At 39.5% G+C, this 20,951-nt stretch overlaps 1 protein-coding gene across 1 annotated transcript; it reads left to right on the plus strand.

Annotated features, from left to right (window-relative positions):
* The first annotated feature begins 391 nt into the window (after nucleotides 1–391).
* On the plus strand, nucleotides 392–19,532 carry papss1 (3'-phosphoadenosine 5'-phosphosulfate synthase 1). The gene is made up of 12 exons (XM_083938782.1): nucleotides 392–664; nucleotides 1,893–2,007; nucleotides 2,096–2,331; nucleotides 2,955–3,093; nucleotides 4,000–4,118; nucleotides 4,449–4,562; nucleotides 4,738–4,849; nucleotides 7,655–7,860; nucleotides 11,302–11,437; nucleotides 11,824–12,092; nucleotides 13,341–13,570; nucleotides 18,383–19,532. The coding sequence occupies exons 1-12, from the start codon at nucleotides 605–607 to the stop codon at nucleotides 18,519–18,521; spliced, it is 1,875 nt and encodes a 624-aa protein (XP_083794908.1). The 5' UTR covers nucleotides 392–604; the 3' UTR covers nucleotides 18,522–19,532.
* The last annotated feature ends 1,419 nt before the right edge of the window (nucleotides 19,533–20,951 follow it).

Raw genomic sequence — 20,951 nt, forward strand, 5'->3', positions numbered from 1 at the left:
TCGTTTTGTTAACGATTTTACTAAACGTAAGATTAAGATAAAATACCAGTAAAATCCATTTAAAATGTACTTGCTTGTACTAGCAATGTCAACTCACATATATCTGCCATATCAGTAATAATACAGCTCTCACGTTTAAACCCCCCCAAAAATAAATAAATAAATAAATCATCTTAATATATCTTAATGAGAACTGGATTTAATAACGAAAGTTTGTGCTTTGTTACTACTGGTCGCAGATAAGTTGAATCGTCCGTCCAGTCACTGTTGAGAGACGAAAACGAAACAAAATTGACACCAGATCAGCCCTCACACCCCTACCCCCACCCCCACTTCCAACGACCCACTGACGTAGTGAGGAAATACGTCACTCCGACGCCGGTGACGTGGCTGCGGGGAAAGCTCTTCCCGGTTGTTGTGCTAAGCTCCTCCGGGCTTCTCCATTCACTGGAGACACCCCTGACTCAATAAAAACATTAAAAAAAAAAAAAACATACTTGTTCTAGCAAACGGAGAGTCGGTCATTTTGTCGTTTTGTGTTTGTGTGAGTGTTTTTAAAGAGGTAGCTAACGTTAGCCGGTTGAATCAGCCGTTGCCTGCAGCCATGGAGACGTATGGGAACTCGCATAAGAAACAGAAGCTAGGAAACGCTTCCCAGAACTGGGTGAGTCAACCTCCACTAACCCGCTACTAATAATGAGCCAACACACTACTAACTTAGCTAACTAACTTTAGCTTGCTCAACATTATAGGTTACTGCTGTAATGCTAACGTTAGCTCTACATTTAGCCTTGGTCGCTAGCACCGAGACAGAAAAGCGACCAATCAGTTAACTGCTAATACAGGGCAACAACTGGTTTTACTGTATACTTCAATTAACTTAAAGCAGTGATCACATTACCACTGATTGCTGAAGGAGAGGCTTCTTTTAAAAAACTTCTGAAAACACACCTTTATAGACTTGCTTTTATGTGATGTTGTCTTTTTCATTCATCGTATTTATTTATTTAGTTATTTATTTCAGTGTCTCTTTACTGTCTTTTTACCTCATCATCTATTAATTTCACTTATATTATTCGTTTGCCGTTTCTACTGTTTGTTAAATGCGTCCTATCGTTTATCTAGCCTTGTTGATGTCTATATAGCATACAGTATATGTGTATAGTTTTCTATGTGCTTTTGCCTTTGCTCTCGCTGTCAAAACACTTTGTAAAGTTTTGTTTTTAAAGGTGCTATATACATAAAGTTATTATTATATTAGTATTACTATATAAATAAAGTTAATATTGATGGTCCCATCAGTGTCAACAAAATATTGTTTTACTTTTGCCAGGTAACCTACTGCAGCGTCCACACATCTTTGTTTGATGCCTAATAGTACACTGCAATGCTAACTCTGAACTGCAGCAGCCTGTTTACAGCCATCAAGGATAAATATGTACCATTGTCTCCAATATACATCAAACAGCTATACCAGTCAAACATATAGAGCTGAAACAATAGGTTGATTAATCAAGAAAAAGGCCAGCATTCCTCAAAAGTTAGGATTTGAACCCCTATCACAGTCATATGTGATGATGAACTGAATGTTAACGGGTTATGGATGATGATGATCAGATAAAGCACTTTAAAATGAATGTGGTTTGTTAAAATGTTCACTTTTTATGATATTCTATAAACAAAATAGCTGACATAATCAGTAGATCAATGCAGTGACATCTGATAAAAAATAAATGCAGAAAATGCATAAGGATTGTTTCAAATTAAGTACTTAATTGGAATTGGTATCACCGAAAGATAGGGTACTGATATTGTCACTTTCTGAACGATACCAATCCCTTATATTTGGGCTGCAAGTGGGCTGAACTGTCAGTTAATCTGTATCTTTTCAGGGAATGCAACGTGCAACTAATGTCACCTATCAAGCTCATCATGTCAGCCGAAACAAGCGTGGGCAGGTTGTGGGCACAAGAGGAGGGTTCAGAGGCTGCACCGTTTGGCTGAGCGGTAGGTTATGGTTTTGTGAAGGTGACCTTTCTGCACTTATATCATCTCATAGCGGTTTCATCATGCTGTTATTTTTTTCTATGCCAAGGTTTGTCAGGTGCAGGGAAGACCACAGTGAGCATGGCTCTGGAGGAGTACCTGGTGTGTCATGGTATCCCCTGCTACACACTGGATGGGGACAACATCCGTCAGGGACTGAACAAAAACCTAGGCTTCAGCCCAGAGGACCGTGAAGAGAACATAAGACGTATTGCTGAGGTGGCCCGTCTTTTCGCTGATGCTGGGCTGGTCTGCATCGCCAGCTTCATCTCTCCCTACAGCAGGGTGAGTGACTCTCTAAAGAAAGCATCAGCGATCGAGTGAGACAAACAGATATCCACAGGGATGAATGTGGCTGGACTAAGCTGATACTAATTTTGTCTCTCATTCTATTATATAATCTTTATTAAATTAAATTTTGGCCCTTTGTGAGCAGTTTTGGTCTGTTTTGGGATAACTTATAGACCCTGGGTTGATAATGATGATCATGTCATGTCTTTACATCGTTAGCCTGCTGAAATTGATGATGCCAGTTCTAACAATAGATTTGCAATGATAAAGTAGAGCTTTTAAAGGCAGGTTTTTATATATTCTTGTCCTGATTTTAAAACATACATGGCTCACTATTTTAAGTTATCATTTATAAAAAAGTGAATTTATCTATGTAAATCTTGAATAAATAAAATATGATAAAAAAAAAATCCCTACTACATCTGAGGTCTAACAACTGCAGTTCGAAGCCAATTCTTAGCAGTGCTGGCTGCAATATGACTTACTTCACTGTACACTGCTGTGAATGGTGTCTTCAAAAACCCAACCCAATTAGCCTTAATAACATGCTAGCTTTCACTAACTCTTTGACTAAATCATATCCGTACCTCACTGTGTATTTGGTTATTGTCTATCAGGATCGCCTCAATGCAAGGAAGATCCATGAGGCTGCAGGGCTGCCTTTTTTTGAGGTGTTTGTGGACGCTCCACTGGATGTCTGTGAGCAGAGGGATGTGAAGGGACTGTACAAGAGAGCCAGAGCAGGGGAGATAAGAGGTGGAGTATCATGGTTTAATGCTGTAAATGTGCAGCACATTAGTAGATTCACACCCTGGATTATTATACGTGTAATCAAGTTCATACCTGGACTCATATACAGTGATCGGTTACATGCATAGTACTCTCTACCTTTGACTTTAAAGAGATTAATTCAAAGTGTACTTCCATATTATACTTTGTTGATGAACAAAACATATGGCAAATCTAGAAGCGTACTCTGTTACTCAAGAGACAAACATACAATGCATTTACATTTGTATGTTACCTGTAAATACCAGAATTTCCTAGACTTAGCTTCCTTTTTGTACTAATGCTTAACACAGAAATGACATGACAAAATACAACTGACGCATCACTGTTGTAGGAAGTGTTTCTTGTCACATTGTGGTGCAGCATGTTTTTTTTTTTTTTTGCTGGGGAAAGATCTCAACCCAGTTTCCTGAGTTTTGCATCACATCTGTAGAGCAGATTGGCCTTTGTTCGAGTGTCCCTTCTGTCTTTGGTATAGTTAAGACATTGTTTGTTATTTAGACGGGTTTCTTGTCTTCTTAAACTCCACTTTAATCTCTAACGTGGGAAATTCTGCTTTATTGTAACCTTGATCACTATTTTCTTATCAGTGGCTATTTCCCAGCTGCAAACTAATTTCATAATTCTTGATACCTGAGTACGGAGAAAGTAGCTATTAATCACAACGTGTGTGTGTGATTGATTAAAGAGAAAAGATTTACATGTGCTTTTTTGCTTAAGCATTATGATAAAATATCTATTGCATACAGTTCATTTCCTAATACACTAATGGAAATAGTAAAAAACAATAAGCTTTTCTTGTCAATTAAGTGCTGTATATTTTGCATAGAAGATACAACTCAGACTGTTTATGTCATTTTCTTTATTTATCAGGTTTCACTGGGATTGACTCAGAGTACGAGAAGCCAGAGGCCCCAGAGCTGGTGCTGAAGACCGACTCCTGCAGTGTGAATGAGTGCATACAACAGCTTATTGACCTACTTCAGGAGAGGGTGAGGGGAAGATATATCCTGTTTTGAAATGTTTAAAATATGTGTATTATGTTTAATATCAGCTGCTGTTGGTTGATTGTGTGATGTGTGACCATCAAGGAGACCGTTAGAAACTTGAAGATCAGACTTGATACATAAAACTGTGCCATCATTCCGGCATTGGCCACAAGGGGGCAGTAGAGCCTCATATTTTAGTGTGTTTTGATGTGACTACATCTACACTGAATCATGCCAACCAATAATAATTTTGTGAATAGTAAACCTTTACCAAAATCTTGATTATGAAGGATGTTTTATTTCTAAGGATTCATTTCACATTCTTTTCTGCAGGATATAGTTCCTGTTGATGCATCTTATGAAGTGAAAGAGCTGTACGTTCAGGAGAATAAACTGGACCTGGCTAAGGCTGATGCAGAGACTCTCCCTGCTGTACAGATTGGAAAGGTGATTCCTATTTTATTTTTTATAAATTTTGATAACTCTTTGTAAATGAATGAAGCTAAAAACTACTGATAGTCTTTGTATGTACTGTATATAGAACAGGTATTATAACATATATAACAATTAGTTGTTGGTCAATATGTATCGCACACTATGTGACTGTGTATGTGATCCTCAGGTGGACATGCAGTGGGTTCAGGTGCTGGCTGAAGGCTGGGCCACCCCTCTGAATGGCTTTATGAGAGAGAGAGAGTATTTGCAGTGTCTTCATTTCGACTGTCTGCTGGATGGTGAGACATCATTTATATTCATTTATTTCATTCATTCATCTTCAACCGCTTATCCCGGGGTCGGGGTCGCGGGGGTGCTGGAGCCGATCCCAGCTGACATCGGGCGTAAGGCGGGGTACACCCTGGACAGGACGCCAGTCTATCACAGGGCACATAGAGACGAACAGAGACAGACAACCATTCACACCTACGGGCAATTTCAGACTCATCAATTAACCTAACACATGCATGTCTTTGGTTTGTGGGAGGAAACCGGAGTACCCGGAGAAAACCCACGCAGACACGGGGAGAACATGCAAACTCCGCACAGAAATATTTTTAGGAAAATTATATTTCCGATATTTAATTGTAATAATTCAGTATTGCTATGCCTGAGAAAGGCACTAGATGGAGATGCGTGCTCACAAAGTGAATTACTCAGAAATAGGGAATGTCTTTCTGTAGAGACATCAGTACACACTTCTTACACCTATACTATGCTGTACCTCCATTTATACTATAAATTGAGCAATGTGAGCAACGGTTTTTGCAAACCTGTGTATAACAGAAAGCTTCTTCACCATACCTTTGTAAGTGTGTACAGGTAGCCAGTGTAATAATAACGCTAGTAGTGGTGTAATATGTACGCTTTCTCTCTTTCTTGTTTTTTTTGTTCAAATCTACGCTGCGCCATTTTGAATACATTGCATCCTATCAATGATATTTTGTTTTATTTAGTTATTGTCAGTTGAGTCTCAAATCTCTGTCAGCTGTAGTTCTCTGTCTTCCTCACTTACATTTTTATACTTTACTCCCAAAAATAATGAGCACTCTAATTAAATTGGCCATTAAATTAGGTCAACCAAACTCTCTGCATGTGTCCCTGCAAATGGCAATGCATATTTTGAGCAGTCAGATGTGCTGAGAGGCTTTTTTTTTCTTGCGGGCTGGCCTTGCTAAAGAAGTGCTTCATTATAAAGAAGTGATCTATAACTTAGCGAGGTGGCAGAATGACACATCGATATAATCAGGAATAAATGATGATTGATGATTGTATATCGTGTTGGTGAAGTAATAAGTCCAGTTGCCCTGTTTTTTTCACTTTTTTATAAAACGAGTATCACATTGGGCATAGATTCTCTTGGTGTAATTGCTGCAATTTCTCATGTATTGTTTGAAATTCCAAGAAAAAGTCAATTTACTTTTATTGCCCACATGACTACTCAAACCTCAATCGTGTGTTACGATGCCAAATATTTTGCTACACACAGTAAAAGGAAAAAATACATAAAATAAATTGAAAGTTAACATTGCTTGTATTTCATTTTCTGATTTTGACAGGTATATATTACAACTGCTGTCCTCACTGAAGGATAAAACCATAAAGTTTTTACAACTTGATGATTTAACTTCTTCCCTCAGGAAGACAGCTAGCTTGAGAAACTGAGCTGTCCGGACAGAAAGAGGCAAAAAAAAAATATTGATGTATAAAGTCTTGATTCCACTTTTCCTGTTTATCCAAAGGGACAGGATACAGAGGAAGAGGCTTCTGTATTGATTGACATCACACACCACCATTTGTCCATTTTCACTTCCTTCCAGGGATTTGACAGCGAAAGAGTGATATCACAATAAAAAGATTGATTGCCCAAACTATAACACTAAAATTGGTTGGGAAGCAGAAAACTGCATGTTTGACTAATCAAATAATCTGCAAAAATAAACAGCGACCCGAATCCAAGCTCGCTCGGACATTTGGCAGTCTTGTGCGTGTGTTTTATTAGAACCAGCTGTAAGCTCTGAATTGTGACAGAGGGGACGAGAGGAGGGTTATGGGGGAGGTGGGGGCAGCAACAGTAAGCGTCCCCTCGTGTTCTTACTGCATCTGATGTGATGTGATGTGAAAAGCGTGCCCGTTCAAACGTTTTCATCAACCTGGACGGCAAAATTAACCTCCTTACAGAATGCTTTCTCTGCAAGTTCAAATTATAGAATGAGAAAGGGTCAAGCTCCAGCTTAGCTTAAGAGGGGATTTTTCTCCTTTAGCTCCTTGCAAATTGCAGCCTTGAAGACTCACTGTAGCCCATGGTTTAGATGTATATCCCCCATTTAGCCCGAAGGGGTACAGAATGGAAACTTGATCAGTGTAGTTGAGCTGTTTTGTTGAGTATACTAACCTTTGAATGTCTTAACCTGCCTTTTAGTAAGATGTCTGTTCTCAGTGTCCCAGTGCTTTGCATTGGGATTCTTTACATTGTTGTTTTTGGTTTATTATCCGATAAAGGTGCCCTGTGGAGTTTCTTGTAAACAAATACAAGTTATGTTTACATTCAGTGTTTCCTATTGAAGCACATTGTGTCCGACCTTAATGTCTAACAATCACGTTGAATGCATTTCCTTGCTACTACTAAACGTGCCATTACTAAACTACATAGAGGCCCATTAAGATTTTGACTCTTTAATGATGAGTAGCACACTTTAATGTGTTTTAAAGCCCAAACAATTCTTAATGTGTCAAAGTCGGTCTTTTTTCAAGCAAAAACATCAATATTCTCTTGTTTTAGGTCTTAAAATCTTAGGATTTTACGAATGTCTTTGTTCATGCTTACCAAAGATGGATTGCATGACTATATTCTGATGGTCAGAAAAAACAAAAAATTTAATCCGAAGTAATAATTACTATTTCTTTTTTTAACAGTTAAGCAAAAGACCAACTGATTATTTGATAGTGAAAATAAAAGTCTATTGCTGCCCTAATGTATTTTCTCTCTGTATAAATATGTCTTTTCCACTCATAAAAATGCTCTTGGTTTTCCATTTTCCTAGGTGGCGTCATCAACCTGTCAGTGCCTGTGGTGCTGCCGGTGTCTGCTGCAGATAAAGAGCGTTTAGATGGCGTGACAGCTATGGCCTTGGTATACGAGGGCAGACGAGTGGCCATCCTTCGCAACCCAGAGTTTTATGAACACCGCAAAGAAGAGCGATGTGCTCGCCAGTGGGGCACTACCTGCAAGGACCACCCTTATATCAAGGTAAATTTAAATATGTGAATACTGACTTTGCAATATAGGCTAATATGTTGGGAATGCTTTAAAAACCCAAAAGTTCAACCTTGGTAAAAGTACTCTGCAGCTTTGCAGAGCTGCAGACGGTCCGTCTCAACGTGCTATGTGATAAACACTCTGCATGCAAAAGCAAACTGCCTCCCTGGCTTCGACACTGATAAAACACAGATCCGAGCTGGCCTCTTCACATTGCTTATGGAAAGACTGAATAGGTGGAGGAGTGGAGCTTTTCTCACAGTCTGTCAGGACGCCCAGTATAATCACTTGATCTTTTTGGTCCACCCTCACTTTGCAGGTGTTATATTTGGATGCTGAGGTTCTCACTCACCAAATACATTTGAGATCATACTGCTCAGTTCGACACACTGTGGAATCCCTGCCAGCTTCCACCTTTCCGCCCACACAGCCCTTCTCCAAATATACCCCGGAATTGTATAGTTTGTCTCCTATCGACTGCTCTGTTGTGGGGCTCAGGTAGACTCAGTTGCGAGATAGCGTCCTGAAATGATCCTGCACACCTTGCAGAAAGTGCCACCAGCTTGTAGCGGGAAAAGGACATTCTGGTGTTACTGATAAATATAGTTGTCAGATTGTCTTTTTATAAATCCATTCACGTGGACTGGGTGTATAAGGTTACTTTAAAAAGTTGCTTGCTAATTTGAAATCCCATTGTTTTCAGGATTAATGAAGTTGGCTGGCCACTTGTATATTGGCAAATCTGATGGTAACCTGGGGTCATTGGCTCATTGGCTCATTTTAAAGCTCCATGCTGCTAAAATCCTGGATGATGATTCACTGGAGCAGGGGTTATGAATGAGGTCCTGTTACAAAATTTTCCTCCCAGCAAAGGTCCCATCCTCAAAATGTTTAAACTGCATCTTATAGTCTACCCCTATCTATAGCAATTTAAATCAGCAATGTGCATTTCCATATAATTTCAACAGTATTTATTGTCAATTTTCAAAGTAGGATCCTTTTTTTTTCTTTAAAAGATAATTCTTTTGGCAGTTTTCAAGCCTTTTTTCTATCAGATAGAACAGACAGGAAATGGGGTGAGAGAGAGGGGGGGAGACATGCAGCAAACAGCCGCAGGTCGGAATTGAACCTGCGGCCGCTGCCTCAAGGTACCTCAGCCTCTTTACATGGGGCAACTGCTCTAACCACTGTCCCACCAGCCGCCCCAAAGTAGGATGCTATTCAGGCACATTGAACTTTTATGGCACTTCAATAATTATCTTTACCATAAATAAATCAATCAACATTAATAAAAAGGGCCTCTTTTAGGAGAAGTGCCAACAGATCTTTGTGCAGCCCCTCTTTATTTTATCTTATTTTACATTTTTCTACTTCTTTCCTGGTAGTAAAAAGGCATGTGACTGCTCTGACAGTAGTTTGAATCTTGACTTGAATGGAGTTAGCGCCATGTCTAGGCCAAGATGCTCACAGGTAAGCCAGGAGTGGTACTTGCCAGAGAAAGCTGACCCACAGCTGAAAGTTGATCCTCACGTAGTCAAGTTTTGTAATGCTGTATGTTAGACCAGTGAAAACAGTCTCTGGCACAGTCTAACCAGAAAGTATACGGTTTGTTGCTTCATGCTCCATGCAGTCATCTCTCTCACATCGCTCTCACGATGTTCTCTTTAGTGAACTGTCTATTCACAGTAAACAATCGATTTGATTGGCTTAATTGAGTGAAGCTATGTCCGCATTTACTTGATTAGCTGCGACCATCAGAAGAAAAACAAAACGCACCGTGGTGATAATTTATCCTCATTAATTTATCAGAAATAAAGCAGTCACCTTGTTCTGGTCTGGACTGCGATCAGCCATTTGGTGATGATCGAAGAACGAGAGCACTAGACTGCAGCTGTCTCCATATTTCAGCATGGTAGTAATTTTTCACCTCTCCAGATATCTGTTTTCTTTTTTGGTCTCACCTTGTTCATGATTAAATCTGGCTTGGTAATGTGTTTTAGATGCTGGAGGCTGCTAGTTTCATAAATTGGTACCATAACTCTCCGGTGTCAACACCTGATGCCTCAGTGCTGGCTTTAAGCTCTGTATTTCCACAACTGCCATATTTGATTCACTCTAACCTGTCACAGCTGAACATGTGTGTTCAGCTTTCCACGATTAAGGTGTCAGTGATTAAAGATTGTGTGTATGTTTTACTTCCTACACTGGAGCCAGTCTGTCAGCACACCTCTGCACTGGTAGCTACAACTTTTTACCCCGTCTCTTTCCGACCAGAAACGACCTGCTCTGTATTACATGTAGGTAATCCACTTTTTCCTTTTTACCTGTCCGTCAGTCAGACAGGAGCCCCCTTCATATGAAACTGTGGTGTAGTGTGTTTATTTGGCTCTGGCCCTTTTTTTTGCATGTGAAGTCCTGGGGCATTTCTAATGGTTAAACAGAGCACATGTGCACACGTAGACCTGCTCCTTTGATGTATCCATGCAGACATTATATTTTCCATTCAATGTTGGAAAAAATAAATTGTGACTTGTCTATGCTGCCGATCTCTCCAAAGAATAAGACTGTTAAGCATCTTTCATGACTCTTCTCAGGCCAGCAGTGGACAGGTTGGATTAATTGGAGTGTGGAAAACAAATCGCGACATGATCCTGAAAACTTCTTACAACGAAGCCAAGTTGTTATTGATCACATCACGTAGACACCTCTACCGCTGACAACTTTCAGATTTTTATATATAGTTTGCCAGATCAAACTGGATCAGTCTGCTTATTAAGTATTGATATCAAAGAGTTTTTTTGTATTTTTTCCTATGATAAATTACATGTTAAATGAAACAAGTGACATCTCCTTTTTTTTTTTATCAACTTCCAAAAAGTATTTTTGCATGCTTAACACACTTCATGTTTCAGCCTTTGTTTTGAGTTCTCTCTGTCTCCGTGAACAGAGTACAGAGCCTGCAGAGAATTGTCACATTGTATCATATTAACATCGCACAGACCAGTCTTTTCAGTAACTCTAGCTACAGTCACATAAATGCCCTGGATCCTGAGCACTTCTGTGACAGTGTTGGATTAATCTCTTGAGGGGAACATTTCTCTCCAGTGTGGTCACAAGGCTCATCACAAGGTTTTATTGTGGAATACAACCTGATTTAGTCTCTGCTCTGTTATTGAAATTAAGGTAGTAGACGTGGCAAAGTGCAGAAGAGTGGGTATGCCAGATTTTTGTTGACTGTTTAACGACACACAGAGACTTTGATTTATGCTGGTGTGTCCTTGTTGGCAACTGGGTAATAACTTGGGAGTTTTATTAGAATTCACTCTGGTCAGGTTCCAGCACAGTGAGGTTTTTATGGACCACAGTGTCTTAAGTCTGGATTATGTTTGAATTGTGTTCCCTGTCATGGTCATTGTGTGACTCCTATTTCAGATGGTGATGGAAAGTGGGGACTGGCTGGTCGGGGGAGACCTGCAGGTTCTGGACAAGATCTACTGGAATGACGAACTTGATCAGTACAGACTGACACCCACTGAGCTCAAACAGAAGTTTAAAGAAATGAATGCAGGTATGGGCCAAGTTTCGTTCTGGTTTAGTTTCTGTCAGAACTAAATGATGAGATCTAGAATCCAGAACCGTAAGAGAAACATAAGTGTCACAATGTTTATAAACTGCTATTCTTATTACACAGGAGAGGACACTGACTTGTCCATAGTTCTGTTATATTTTGTTTAGCATTTGGGAAATAAGTAAGGGACACAGAGTAAGAAGGAAAGTCATGGGAGAGAAAGCTCTGGTGTGATTCAGTCCTTCACTGTATGTGGTTTCAGTGGTTGGGCGCTGATCTGCTTGATTATCTCTGAGCACATTCTGGTCTTTTGTTTGTTTTGTACAGATGTGTACAGATGTGTTTTGTCGCAGTTTAACAAACCCTCCTTCTTTCTCTATATTTAGATGCTGTATTTGCCTTCCAGCTCCGCAACCCAGTCCACAACGGCCATGCTCTTCTGATGCAGGACACCCACAAGCGTCTCATCGAGCGAGGCTACCGCAGGCCCGTTCTGCTGCTACACCCACTGGGAGGTTGGACCAAGGACGATGATGTGCCACTGCCCTGGCGAATGAAGCAGCATGCCGCTGTGCTGGAGGAGGGCATCCTGACTCCAGACAATACCATCGTAGCCATCTTTCCTTCACCCATGATGTATGCTGGGCCAACTGAGGTAATGCTTATCAATAATGTTGTATTTGCAGTTACATGCTGAGGTTTCTTTGAAAAAAAAGTCAAAATATTTTCCCTCAAAACTTACAGGGAACACAAAATGTGAGCACTGAGTAACGACAAGACACCGGAGTCAGGGCTGTCATTTACTTGCTGTCTGCAAATTTATGAGAGTGAAAAATGGCAGGAAAGGGCGTTTTGCAATTGTTTGAGGGGAACTGTTAAGTGTTTCCTTTCCATGCACAAACCTCTTCGTGTGACTGAGCATAGCTGCGTGGCTGGGAATCTTTTAATCATTCACTTATGATAATTGGAGAACTACAGCGCAAATTATTGAGAGCAGATTGGAGGCTGGTGGACGTCAGTCAGGCACTGAATTTATTCAGTTTGTAATTCTGAATGAGAGGTTTAGAGAGCCAGACTTAGCTCCAGCATTAGCACCTCAGTCTGCCCGCCAAAAACTACTCAAAGAATAAAACTGCCTCTCCAGTGTTCTTTAGCAACACATTGAAAGCCTGCCACTTCCACCTTGAACTGAAACCACTTGTTTTTTAAGCCTAATCTGTAAATCATAGATCCTAAAATATACTAACTACATTGGCAAAAACCTAATGGCAGTCGTATAAGTAACTGTCGAGGAGTAATGTGGAGATTTTGCAGTTATTGATAACGATCAGTGCTTATAGTGAATGCAAATTCTTAAGGGTAATAGCTGTTGGAGGCTGGCTGGTTTATCTTATGTGGAGGTAGCTTAGGTCTGCTAAAAAGTGTGTGTGTGTGTGTGTGTGTGTGTGTGTGTGTGTGTGTGTGTGTGTGTGTGTGTGTGTGTGTGTGTGTGTGTGTGTGTGTGTGTGTGTGTGTGTGTGTGTGTGTGTGTGTGTGTGTGTGTGTGTGTGTGTGTGTGTGTGTGTGTGTGTGTGTGTGTGTGTGTGTGTGTGTGTGTGTGTGTGTGTGTGTGTGTGTGTGTGTGTGTGTGTGTGTGTGTGTGTGTGTGTGTGTGTGTGTGTGTGGTGTATAATATAATATTTTAAGTTTTCAGATAATATTGTAGCACCCGTAGCCAGTTCCAAAGACGATTAAAGGTGAACACAATTGTGACAAACCATCATGATAAAAATAAATTATTGTACAAAAATAGTAATAATAAAAAAATCAGGAATGTTAATTCTCTTTGTAGCCTTAAAAAGAATACATTAAACCACTCTTTTCCAAAGAAAATATTTTGTATTTATTTTATCCTTGACCACAGGTTCAGTGGCATTGCAGAGCTCGAATGGTGGCCGGAGCCAACTTCTACATTGTGGGCCGTGACCCTGCAGGCATGCCCCACCCTGACACAGGAAAGGACCTGTACGAGCCCACTCATGGTGCCAAGGTCCTAACCATGGCTCCAGGCCTCATCACCCTGGAGATTGTACCATTTAAGGTCGCCGCTTACAACAAGGTCAAAAGTGCAATGGACTTTTATGACCCCAAAAAGTGAGTACTCGTTTATGTTATAATTTCATTTTTTAAAGCCTGCCATGTTGTTTCCCACAGCCTTTAAGTTTATTAGGGTTGTGAACTACACAAATAGTTTGAGTCTAAAGACTCAGTGCTCACTCACACTAAATTAAATAACTTATTTGTAGCTTTAGAAACAGCAGCCTAAACAGAAATTGCATTCTGTAAATTAATTAGTCATTAGGCTTGTCTTGTTTTTTTTTTTTTAAATCCTTTCATCCATTTTCTTTCTTCTTCTTTTCTATCCACAGTGAAACAACAAGCCAAGAATAACATGAGTTGTTTCTCTTTCTTATTCAGTTAGACGGTTTTGTGGATTAGTACAAGCTTTGATGTTGCTCAAAAATTACAGAGACCTGCTATTAATTAAAGTCTGCGTACGTACACTGCACATGACGAACCAAAATCATGCAATCTCACTGCCCCGTGTCTGGATTTGATGCAGCCTCCACCATCAGGTTAAGCAACGTTAGATGTTTGTTTTCTATAATGATGACGTTGAGTCCAACCCCAACTGTTAATCGGGGACATCTACACTATTAGTGCTGCTTAAAGTAGTTTGTTCTATTATTCGTTAAGCTTTCTTTCACTTTGAAATTATGACATGGCTCTGTAAGAAAAAAAGAATGTCACCTTTCCCTCGGTTTTCTATAACTTTATTGATGTGATTGATTTGATCACTGTGTAGTTACTTATTAAGACTAGTGTGAAAGGGAATAAAAAAATAAATTTAGAAGACCAGAAAGAAATGTGAAAAAGATATATATATATATATATATATATATATATATATATATATATATATATATAGAGGGGAAGAATTCAAAGACAAAAAAGTGTATGCACGTTCGTCCGTGCAACCTCACACTTGACCTCCATGCCAAATTTCAGCCTCCTAGTGCAAAACTGTGGCTGTTAACATGTGAGAACTTTACACCCCTGGCCTGATTTGGCCTTGTGGCTGGATTTTCTTGTTCGACCAGTGGTCGTCATTTAGAGCGATTAGTTGACTAATCAACCCATATATATAAATATCTTCTCCTTTGCCTTTTTTTCCTGTGACCAATGGACTGAAATTTTGGTCGACTTATGATTTTTTGGTATACCAGTGCTTGATTGACTATTTGGGGGGCAGCCCTAGGCTGGTGTGATCCCATCGAAAGATGGTCTCTTATCTTTAGTGTGTGGGCCAAGAGGTAGATTAGGTCTCCTACCTAACATTGGTTAAAGTGTTGTTATTAATGAGATGTGAAAGCATTACAAGTTCATTTTAGATTGATTTGATGAGAATATATCCAGTTGTTCCTCTTCTTGCCTTGCTGTTGGCTCAGCACTGGTGAATTGTATGTAAGGGAGGAAGGGGTTTTCTACCTGCAAGTTAATGTAATTGTTATTTTCCAAATTTCATAATTGTAGACAATACAATAAAATGATGTGTGGACCGAGTGTAAATAATCTGCTTGGAGGCTGCTAGTTTCATAAATTGGTACCATAACTCTCCAGTGTCAACACCTGATGCCTCAGTGCTGGCTTTAAGCTCTGTATTTCCACAACTGCCATATTTTATTCACTCTAACTTGATTTAAAGGTTTCATTGTTTTATACTTGTATCAGAACATGGAAAATCATCTCATTGACCTTCAATGAACTTCTTAACACATTTCAGATTATCAAGTAAAATCAGTAAATCACACCCTCCAGTAAAATACACTACACTCTTTTAATAGAATCTGATTGATGGAATGGCTTGATATAATCTTAAGATAAAAGCTAGAGAGAGAGAAATGAAAGATGGTTACTGGATTTCCAAAGTCTGTAGCCGTCACTCATTTAGATTTATCACATTCCATTCTCTCATGCATGCTGACAGCGCTTTGCCAAATTTCAGAAGGAATATGGGTGCTTATCCTAATCACCAGCAACACCCTCAGTCCTCCTCCAAAGTGTAATGGCTTGCATCACAGCAAGCTGTTTCTAATTTGACACTGTATAAAAATGTTCTCGGAAGAATTTCCCTGCAGCTCTTTTACCTCACGCCATATGGACTGCTAGGTCTTCGTCACAGCTTCTCATTGTTTCAGAGCAACATGAAGGGCCCTGTCATGTGATAGCAATTAGAAATGTGACTTCATAAACAGCAGGACCCTCTCTAAACGTCAACTCAGTGGAGATGAATGTAAATGTCTGCTAACAAGATGTCTAAAACTGTCTGGAATATCACTGACAGCGATTTATTGACAAGACCAGGGAAGGTGTGATGAACTTGTGCCAGTACTCCGCTTAGATAAAGCTGTCCTTGGCTGCTCACTTCAGACTAAGTTGTCCATATCTTTTCTGAGATGGATGTGCAGTGAGAAGCCATCTGTCGTAGAGAGAGGATGGAGTAGCCATCATAATGTTTGAAAAATGTTTTGACCAGGGAAATCTACAATCTGCTTACCAGAGAAAAGCTTTCTGACTGACAGCATTGGATTTGATTTCTGATCAGTATTTCATTTAAAGCGTGTCACACTTACATTCTTCATGCAGATAGACAGTTTGGTGTTGAGGATGTTTAAAAGTAGTGCTGGGATACCCTAAAGTCATGATCCAAGTTCTTTAAGTAGTGGTCAGGGTTTAATTCATTAAATAGCAATTTTGTGCATCTTCTTTTACAGAGAATTAGGCACATTATTTTATGGGGCATAACTACTTGAATTCCAGGCACTCAAGTGGATCATTTCAAAATAAAAACTTTCTTTAATAGATATGGTTGTTTATTTTTGATTTATTTTTAGAATTTCTCCTTTCTTTCTCCAAGATCATCAGTATGCGTAGGGCCACATGCTCTCCTGTTACGATCTGTATCTTCATGGTGAACTGATTCTTTTAAAAGGTGTTTATTGTTGGTTGTATCACCTGCTGTAGAGTTCTGTCCACCAGAATTGTTAAAAATCTGGTGCATTGTTAACATTTAATTTTTTTACTCGCGTGACCATTCAGACTTTTTCTACTCATAGTGGTTATCAGAAAAAGGATTCTGTGGCAGACATCGATGCCCGATATAGTTCCATAAAGTATCTTAAACACATCATTTTTCGTATATTCCAACACTCTGAACTCGTAGAACTCATAAATGTTGAGGATCAGCTGCACTGGCCTCACTTTACAACCGTCATTGGAGTGGCGTGTTAGTGCTTACTGGATTGTCACAGTATCCCTCCAAACACAGTAAGTGATTTGTGAGGAATTACTAACAGGCATCATGTTTCCTTTCACTGGGTAAAATGTAGAGATCTCCCAAGCTGATTTTCAGTATTAGCATCAGAGGTCGATCTGGGCATATTTTAAAGGATTGGTATGGACTCAAATAAAGTTGATCTTTATTGTATTTTACTGAGTTTTCTCAGCCAGCTAGTGATGCAGCGCTGCTCTCCTTTACGGCAGCTGGGCTGTTCTGTGTATTCTGTAAGTAACTTGTGACAGGCCCAAATTAAACTTGTCTGCTGAAAGGTATGCATGCTCAACCAAAGATCATTTGTGAGGGAAGAAGCTCCACTCTAAAACCGGGAGATGTTTTATTAGAGATGCACCGATCCAGTTTTTTCCGATCCAAACAGATACTGATACCTGGGCTGAGCGTATCGGCCGGTACCCCATACTGATCCGATACTACTGTTGACTGAATGAACCGTATACCTTGCCATGTGAGTGAAGGCATCAGGCTCTGTGCTCTTTAGCATGGTGCTTTTGGAGGTGCTCATTTCTTTTTTCCTTCACCCCTGATGCAAACTGTTTTGAGTTTTCTGTTTTATGGGCTGTTTTTTTAAAATTTCCAAATCCCACACTGCGCTTCCCACAGGACCACAATGTGGGGTGTGCTTTTTTTTTTTTTTATCTCCTCCCCTACCCCTTCCCCTCATGTGATGTTCCCTTTTCTTACCCTCTGTTGTAAAAGAATTCCCCCCTCGGGGATGAATAAAGTTTAATTGTTTCATTGATTGATCGATTGATTGATTGATTAAGTTTGTGGTGTTAAATTTACCAACTTTATCACCACCTCTCACAACTTTCGCATTGCAGATATTGCAGTCGGACTATCAAGTTTGAAATGTTTCCAAATAGCAGACTTGGCTCGGTCCAGTGCTTGCTCCATGTTGCTCTGTGCTTGCTCATCACTAGCTGCTGTGCGCGCTCTGCTTGATGACATAACTGGTGTTGCAAATATAGAATTGAAGTGACTAGAACGCTGTAACTGTATTGCTGTGTATGATATTAATAAAAAAGAAATGACTGGATCAGAATGCTAGATCGGCCTTATTCATCCGATATGCGATCCAGCTACTTAGTCAATATCGGAGCCGATATCCGATCCAGGAATAGGATTTGAGCATCTCTAGGTTTAATGTAGTTCCAACAAATCAAACAGAGTGATATGTCTTCTCTCTTGCTGAGCGTGTCAATTTCATCACTTTTTATTCATTACTCTTTACTGAATATCTTACCACTCTTTTAGACTTAAAGTCTACGGCTGTTATTTCTGTGTGTCAGATAGATGTTTAATGAACATTTAGGTTAAAACAAATTGATCAGAACATTCCTTGTGAGCTTCTTTTTGGTTTTTGGAGTTTGGATTGTGTTTGCATAACTGCTGCCTGCTCTTACGCCTTGTCCCACTTGAAAGTGAAGTAAAAGCAGCAGGTAGTTATTGTTGGCTCACTATTTCTGTGATGCCGATTAGCATCTTTTCATTGATTGAAATATGTCTGTTACTCAAAACTCTTTTTCTCTCTCTCTGTTAAATTACAGCCATCAAGATTACGATTTCATCTCAGGCACACGCATGCGTAAGATGGCTCGCGAGGGAGACAATCCTCCCGACGGCTTCATGGCGCCGAAGGCTTGGGCTGTGCTGAAGGAATACTATAAGTCACTGGAGAAGGCTTAAAGGTTGAAACAAACATGGAAACACAGTGATGTTTAACAGGATTAATGTGGGGACCACTGGGCTACTGTCAAAAACCACGTTCTGGCTTCTGTCTGTTTCACTTTCACGCTCAACTGTCAGTCATGAAACTGGTCTCAGTTGTTTTTAGTCTTAAGGCATTTGTGTTTTTCACTGTATGTACTTTAATTATCTAAACTCACTTGTGATAAATAGTAGGAGAGGTCAGAATACTGATGGATAGGTGTTTCAAGAGAACAAAACAAAAATATTTCTTTAAAATAGATGTTTATGTTTCTCACTAACTCTATAACTGTATATTCTGATGACTGGTTACAAAAGTATTGTGTAAAAAGCTTAAGATCAAGACTCGTAATAGCCTGTATGGAAAGTACTGTTGACCAGTATTTGAACAGGATGAATGCTGACTATTCATGAATCATGATGTCCAAATGAATAAGTTACCGCACCTGCTAGAGTTCACTTAACTGCCGACTGAAACCCAAAAGTTACTTTGTACCGTATGTTTGCAAGTGGTAATTGCTCAAAATTTAGTATTTGATGTAAAAGTTGAGTGCCTTGGACTTCAGAAAGTGAATTCACATGATGTCTTGTTTGAATTTGGATGCACAAACACACTCTTTATGTTACAGTGAAACAGTCCAGTAGTTCAAGAAATCGTCTGCAAATCAAAATTTAAGATGTTTTTATTGGGATATGCAACCCAAACCTTCCTAAACTTCTAGGAAACCTTTTTAACATAATTTTTCATGTTTAGTCTATTTATTCTGTCCTAACATTACAACGGTTTCTCTTTTTAATTGTGTTGTGCATGTAGCTCTGGTGCTTTTAACTCTGTCTTGATATTTTATTACGTTTTCATCATTTGTATTCTTTTTTTTCTCTCATGTTGCTAATATTTTCCATGTGGTAATTCATTTCAAGAGTTGGTCTGTATAATCAGATGGTTGATGGTTACCATTAAAGGATCAGATTTGTAATCTCCCTTGTCCAATAAACCATTTTTAGCAAAAAAGAACAATTTGTTTACTTTTCCTTTCTGTAATCTTCGGGTTTGTTACACTCAGTGCACGGTATGTTTTTTTTTCCGTCAAAGCACACCAAAGAGTTTTAAATACATAACATATTCTCAAACAATTCCTCTTGATTTTAAAAGGCGGCACTGGATTTCATGTATTTAAGAAAGTAACTTGCATTGATGAGACGCCATCTACATTTAGCTGCCTGACAACTCAATAGCTCTAAATCCCTCCCCGTCTTTGTGATAAACTCGTTTCAAGTGCATTTTGTCAGCACTCTCTGCAGAATATAATTTCTATGATTTCCTCTTCAACTTTTGTGACCTCCCAGTTGGTCAATCAGCTGCATATTGAATGAGACAGACCCTTTAGTGACCCCAATCAGACTCAGACACACTCACACACTGTATACAAAGAGTAGCAGCTGGCTCCCAGATGCAGCGGTGCAGCGAAAGTGGACCATGCAGGGTTAAATCCAGACCGAGAAGAGTGGCTCTGTCAGAAATACCCTGGATACTTCATCTAATCCAGCTCCAAGATGTAATGAAGAGACCTGCCAGCAGCATTTTTTTCTACCTTTCACCAGATCTTGTTCAATCTCAAGTGGTAATCAAGCTGGGTCCTCAGCGCAACTTCAAAAGAAGAGCTGTTTTTTCACACAGAAAATGATCAAATGAGGTTGGAGAGGTTGCCTTATGATTTTTGTTGTTCTTTAAACTGTCTGGAGGAGATCAGATGCTCTCTGGGTAATGCCGGTGTCTGTTACTATGTGTATCCTTAACCTCTTGATGTTATCTCACTTGTTGCATGCACAGTGTATTTTTAGTGCTGGGTCCGTTTTCAGCTTGTTCGCCCCATAATCAGATCTTGCTTTGAAACTTTTCGTCTGAGGGTGTTGTTACGGTGTGGCACCCTGCCAGAGGAAAAAGGTTGAAGGTGCCAGAAGATTTTGCAGAGTTCTGACTACTGTTTACACGACTCATGCCTTCACTCACCTGCATCACCTCATTTCAGCTGGAGCGGCTGTTGTGCAAGTTGTACTCGATTCGTTTTTTGGAGAGAACGCGGTGAACTCTTTACCGTACTTGCTTAAAAAACGTATTTAAAAATGATTCTGTTCGATAAAGCTTTCTGTGAAGCATTAATAAGTGGTGTATAAAAAGTTAATGAATGTTTGATGTTTTGCAACACTGTTACTGTACACACAAGTCAACCTCAAAAATATGACTTAGTATCTCATGATCAGTATAGTATAGTAGCATATTTTAAGAAAATTATTTTGAGAAAGTTTCCCATTATTTTGAGATATATAAATATTTTGACATACTAACTTGCTATTTTGAGAACTTCTTTTTCATTTACTGGTGGAAATGGGCTTCCATAAAGTTGTTAT

This window comes from Echiichthys vipera, assembly GCF_963691815.1.
Source record: "Echiichthys vipera genome assembly, chromosome: 2".
NCBI lineage: Eukaryota > Metazoa > Chordata > Actinopteri > Perciformes > Trachinidae > Echiichthys > Echiichthys vipera.

Excerpts from the sequence above, each read along its gene's own strand:
- papss1 (XM_083938782.1), top strand. The coding sequence starts at position 605 with ATGGAGACGTATGGGAACTCGCATAAGAAACAGAAGCTAGGAAACGCT. Across the intron at positions 3,094-3,999 it reads CAGAGCAGGGGAGATAAGAG|GTTTCACTGGGATTGACTCA; the intron begins GTGGAGTATCAT and ends TTTATTTATCAG. Across the intron at positions 4,119-4,448 it reads TTGACCTACTTCAGGAGAGG|GATATAGTTCCTGTTGATGC; the intron begins GTGAGGGGAAGA and ends TCTTTTCTGCAG.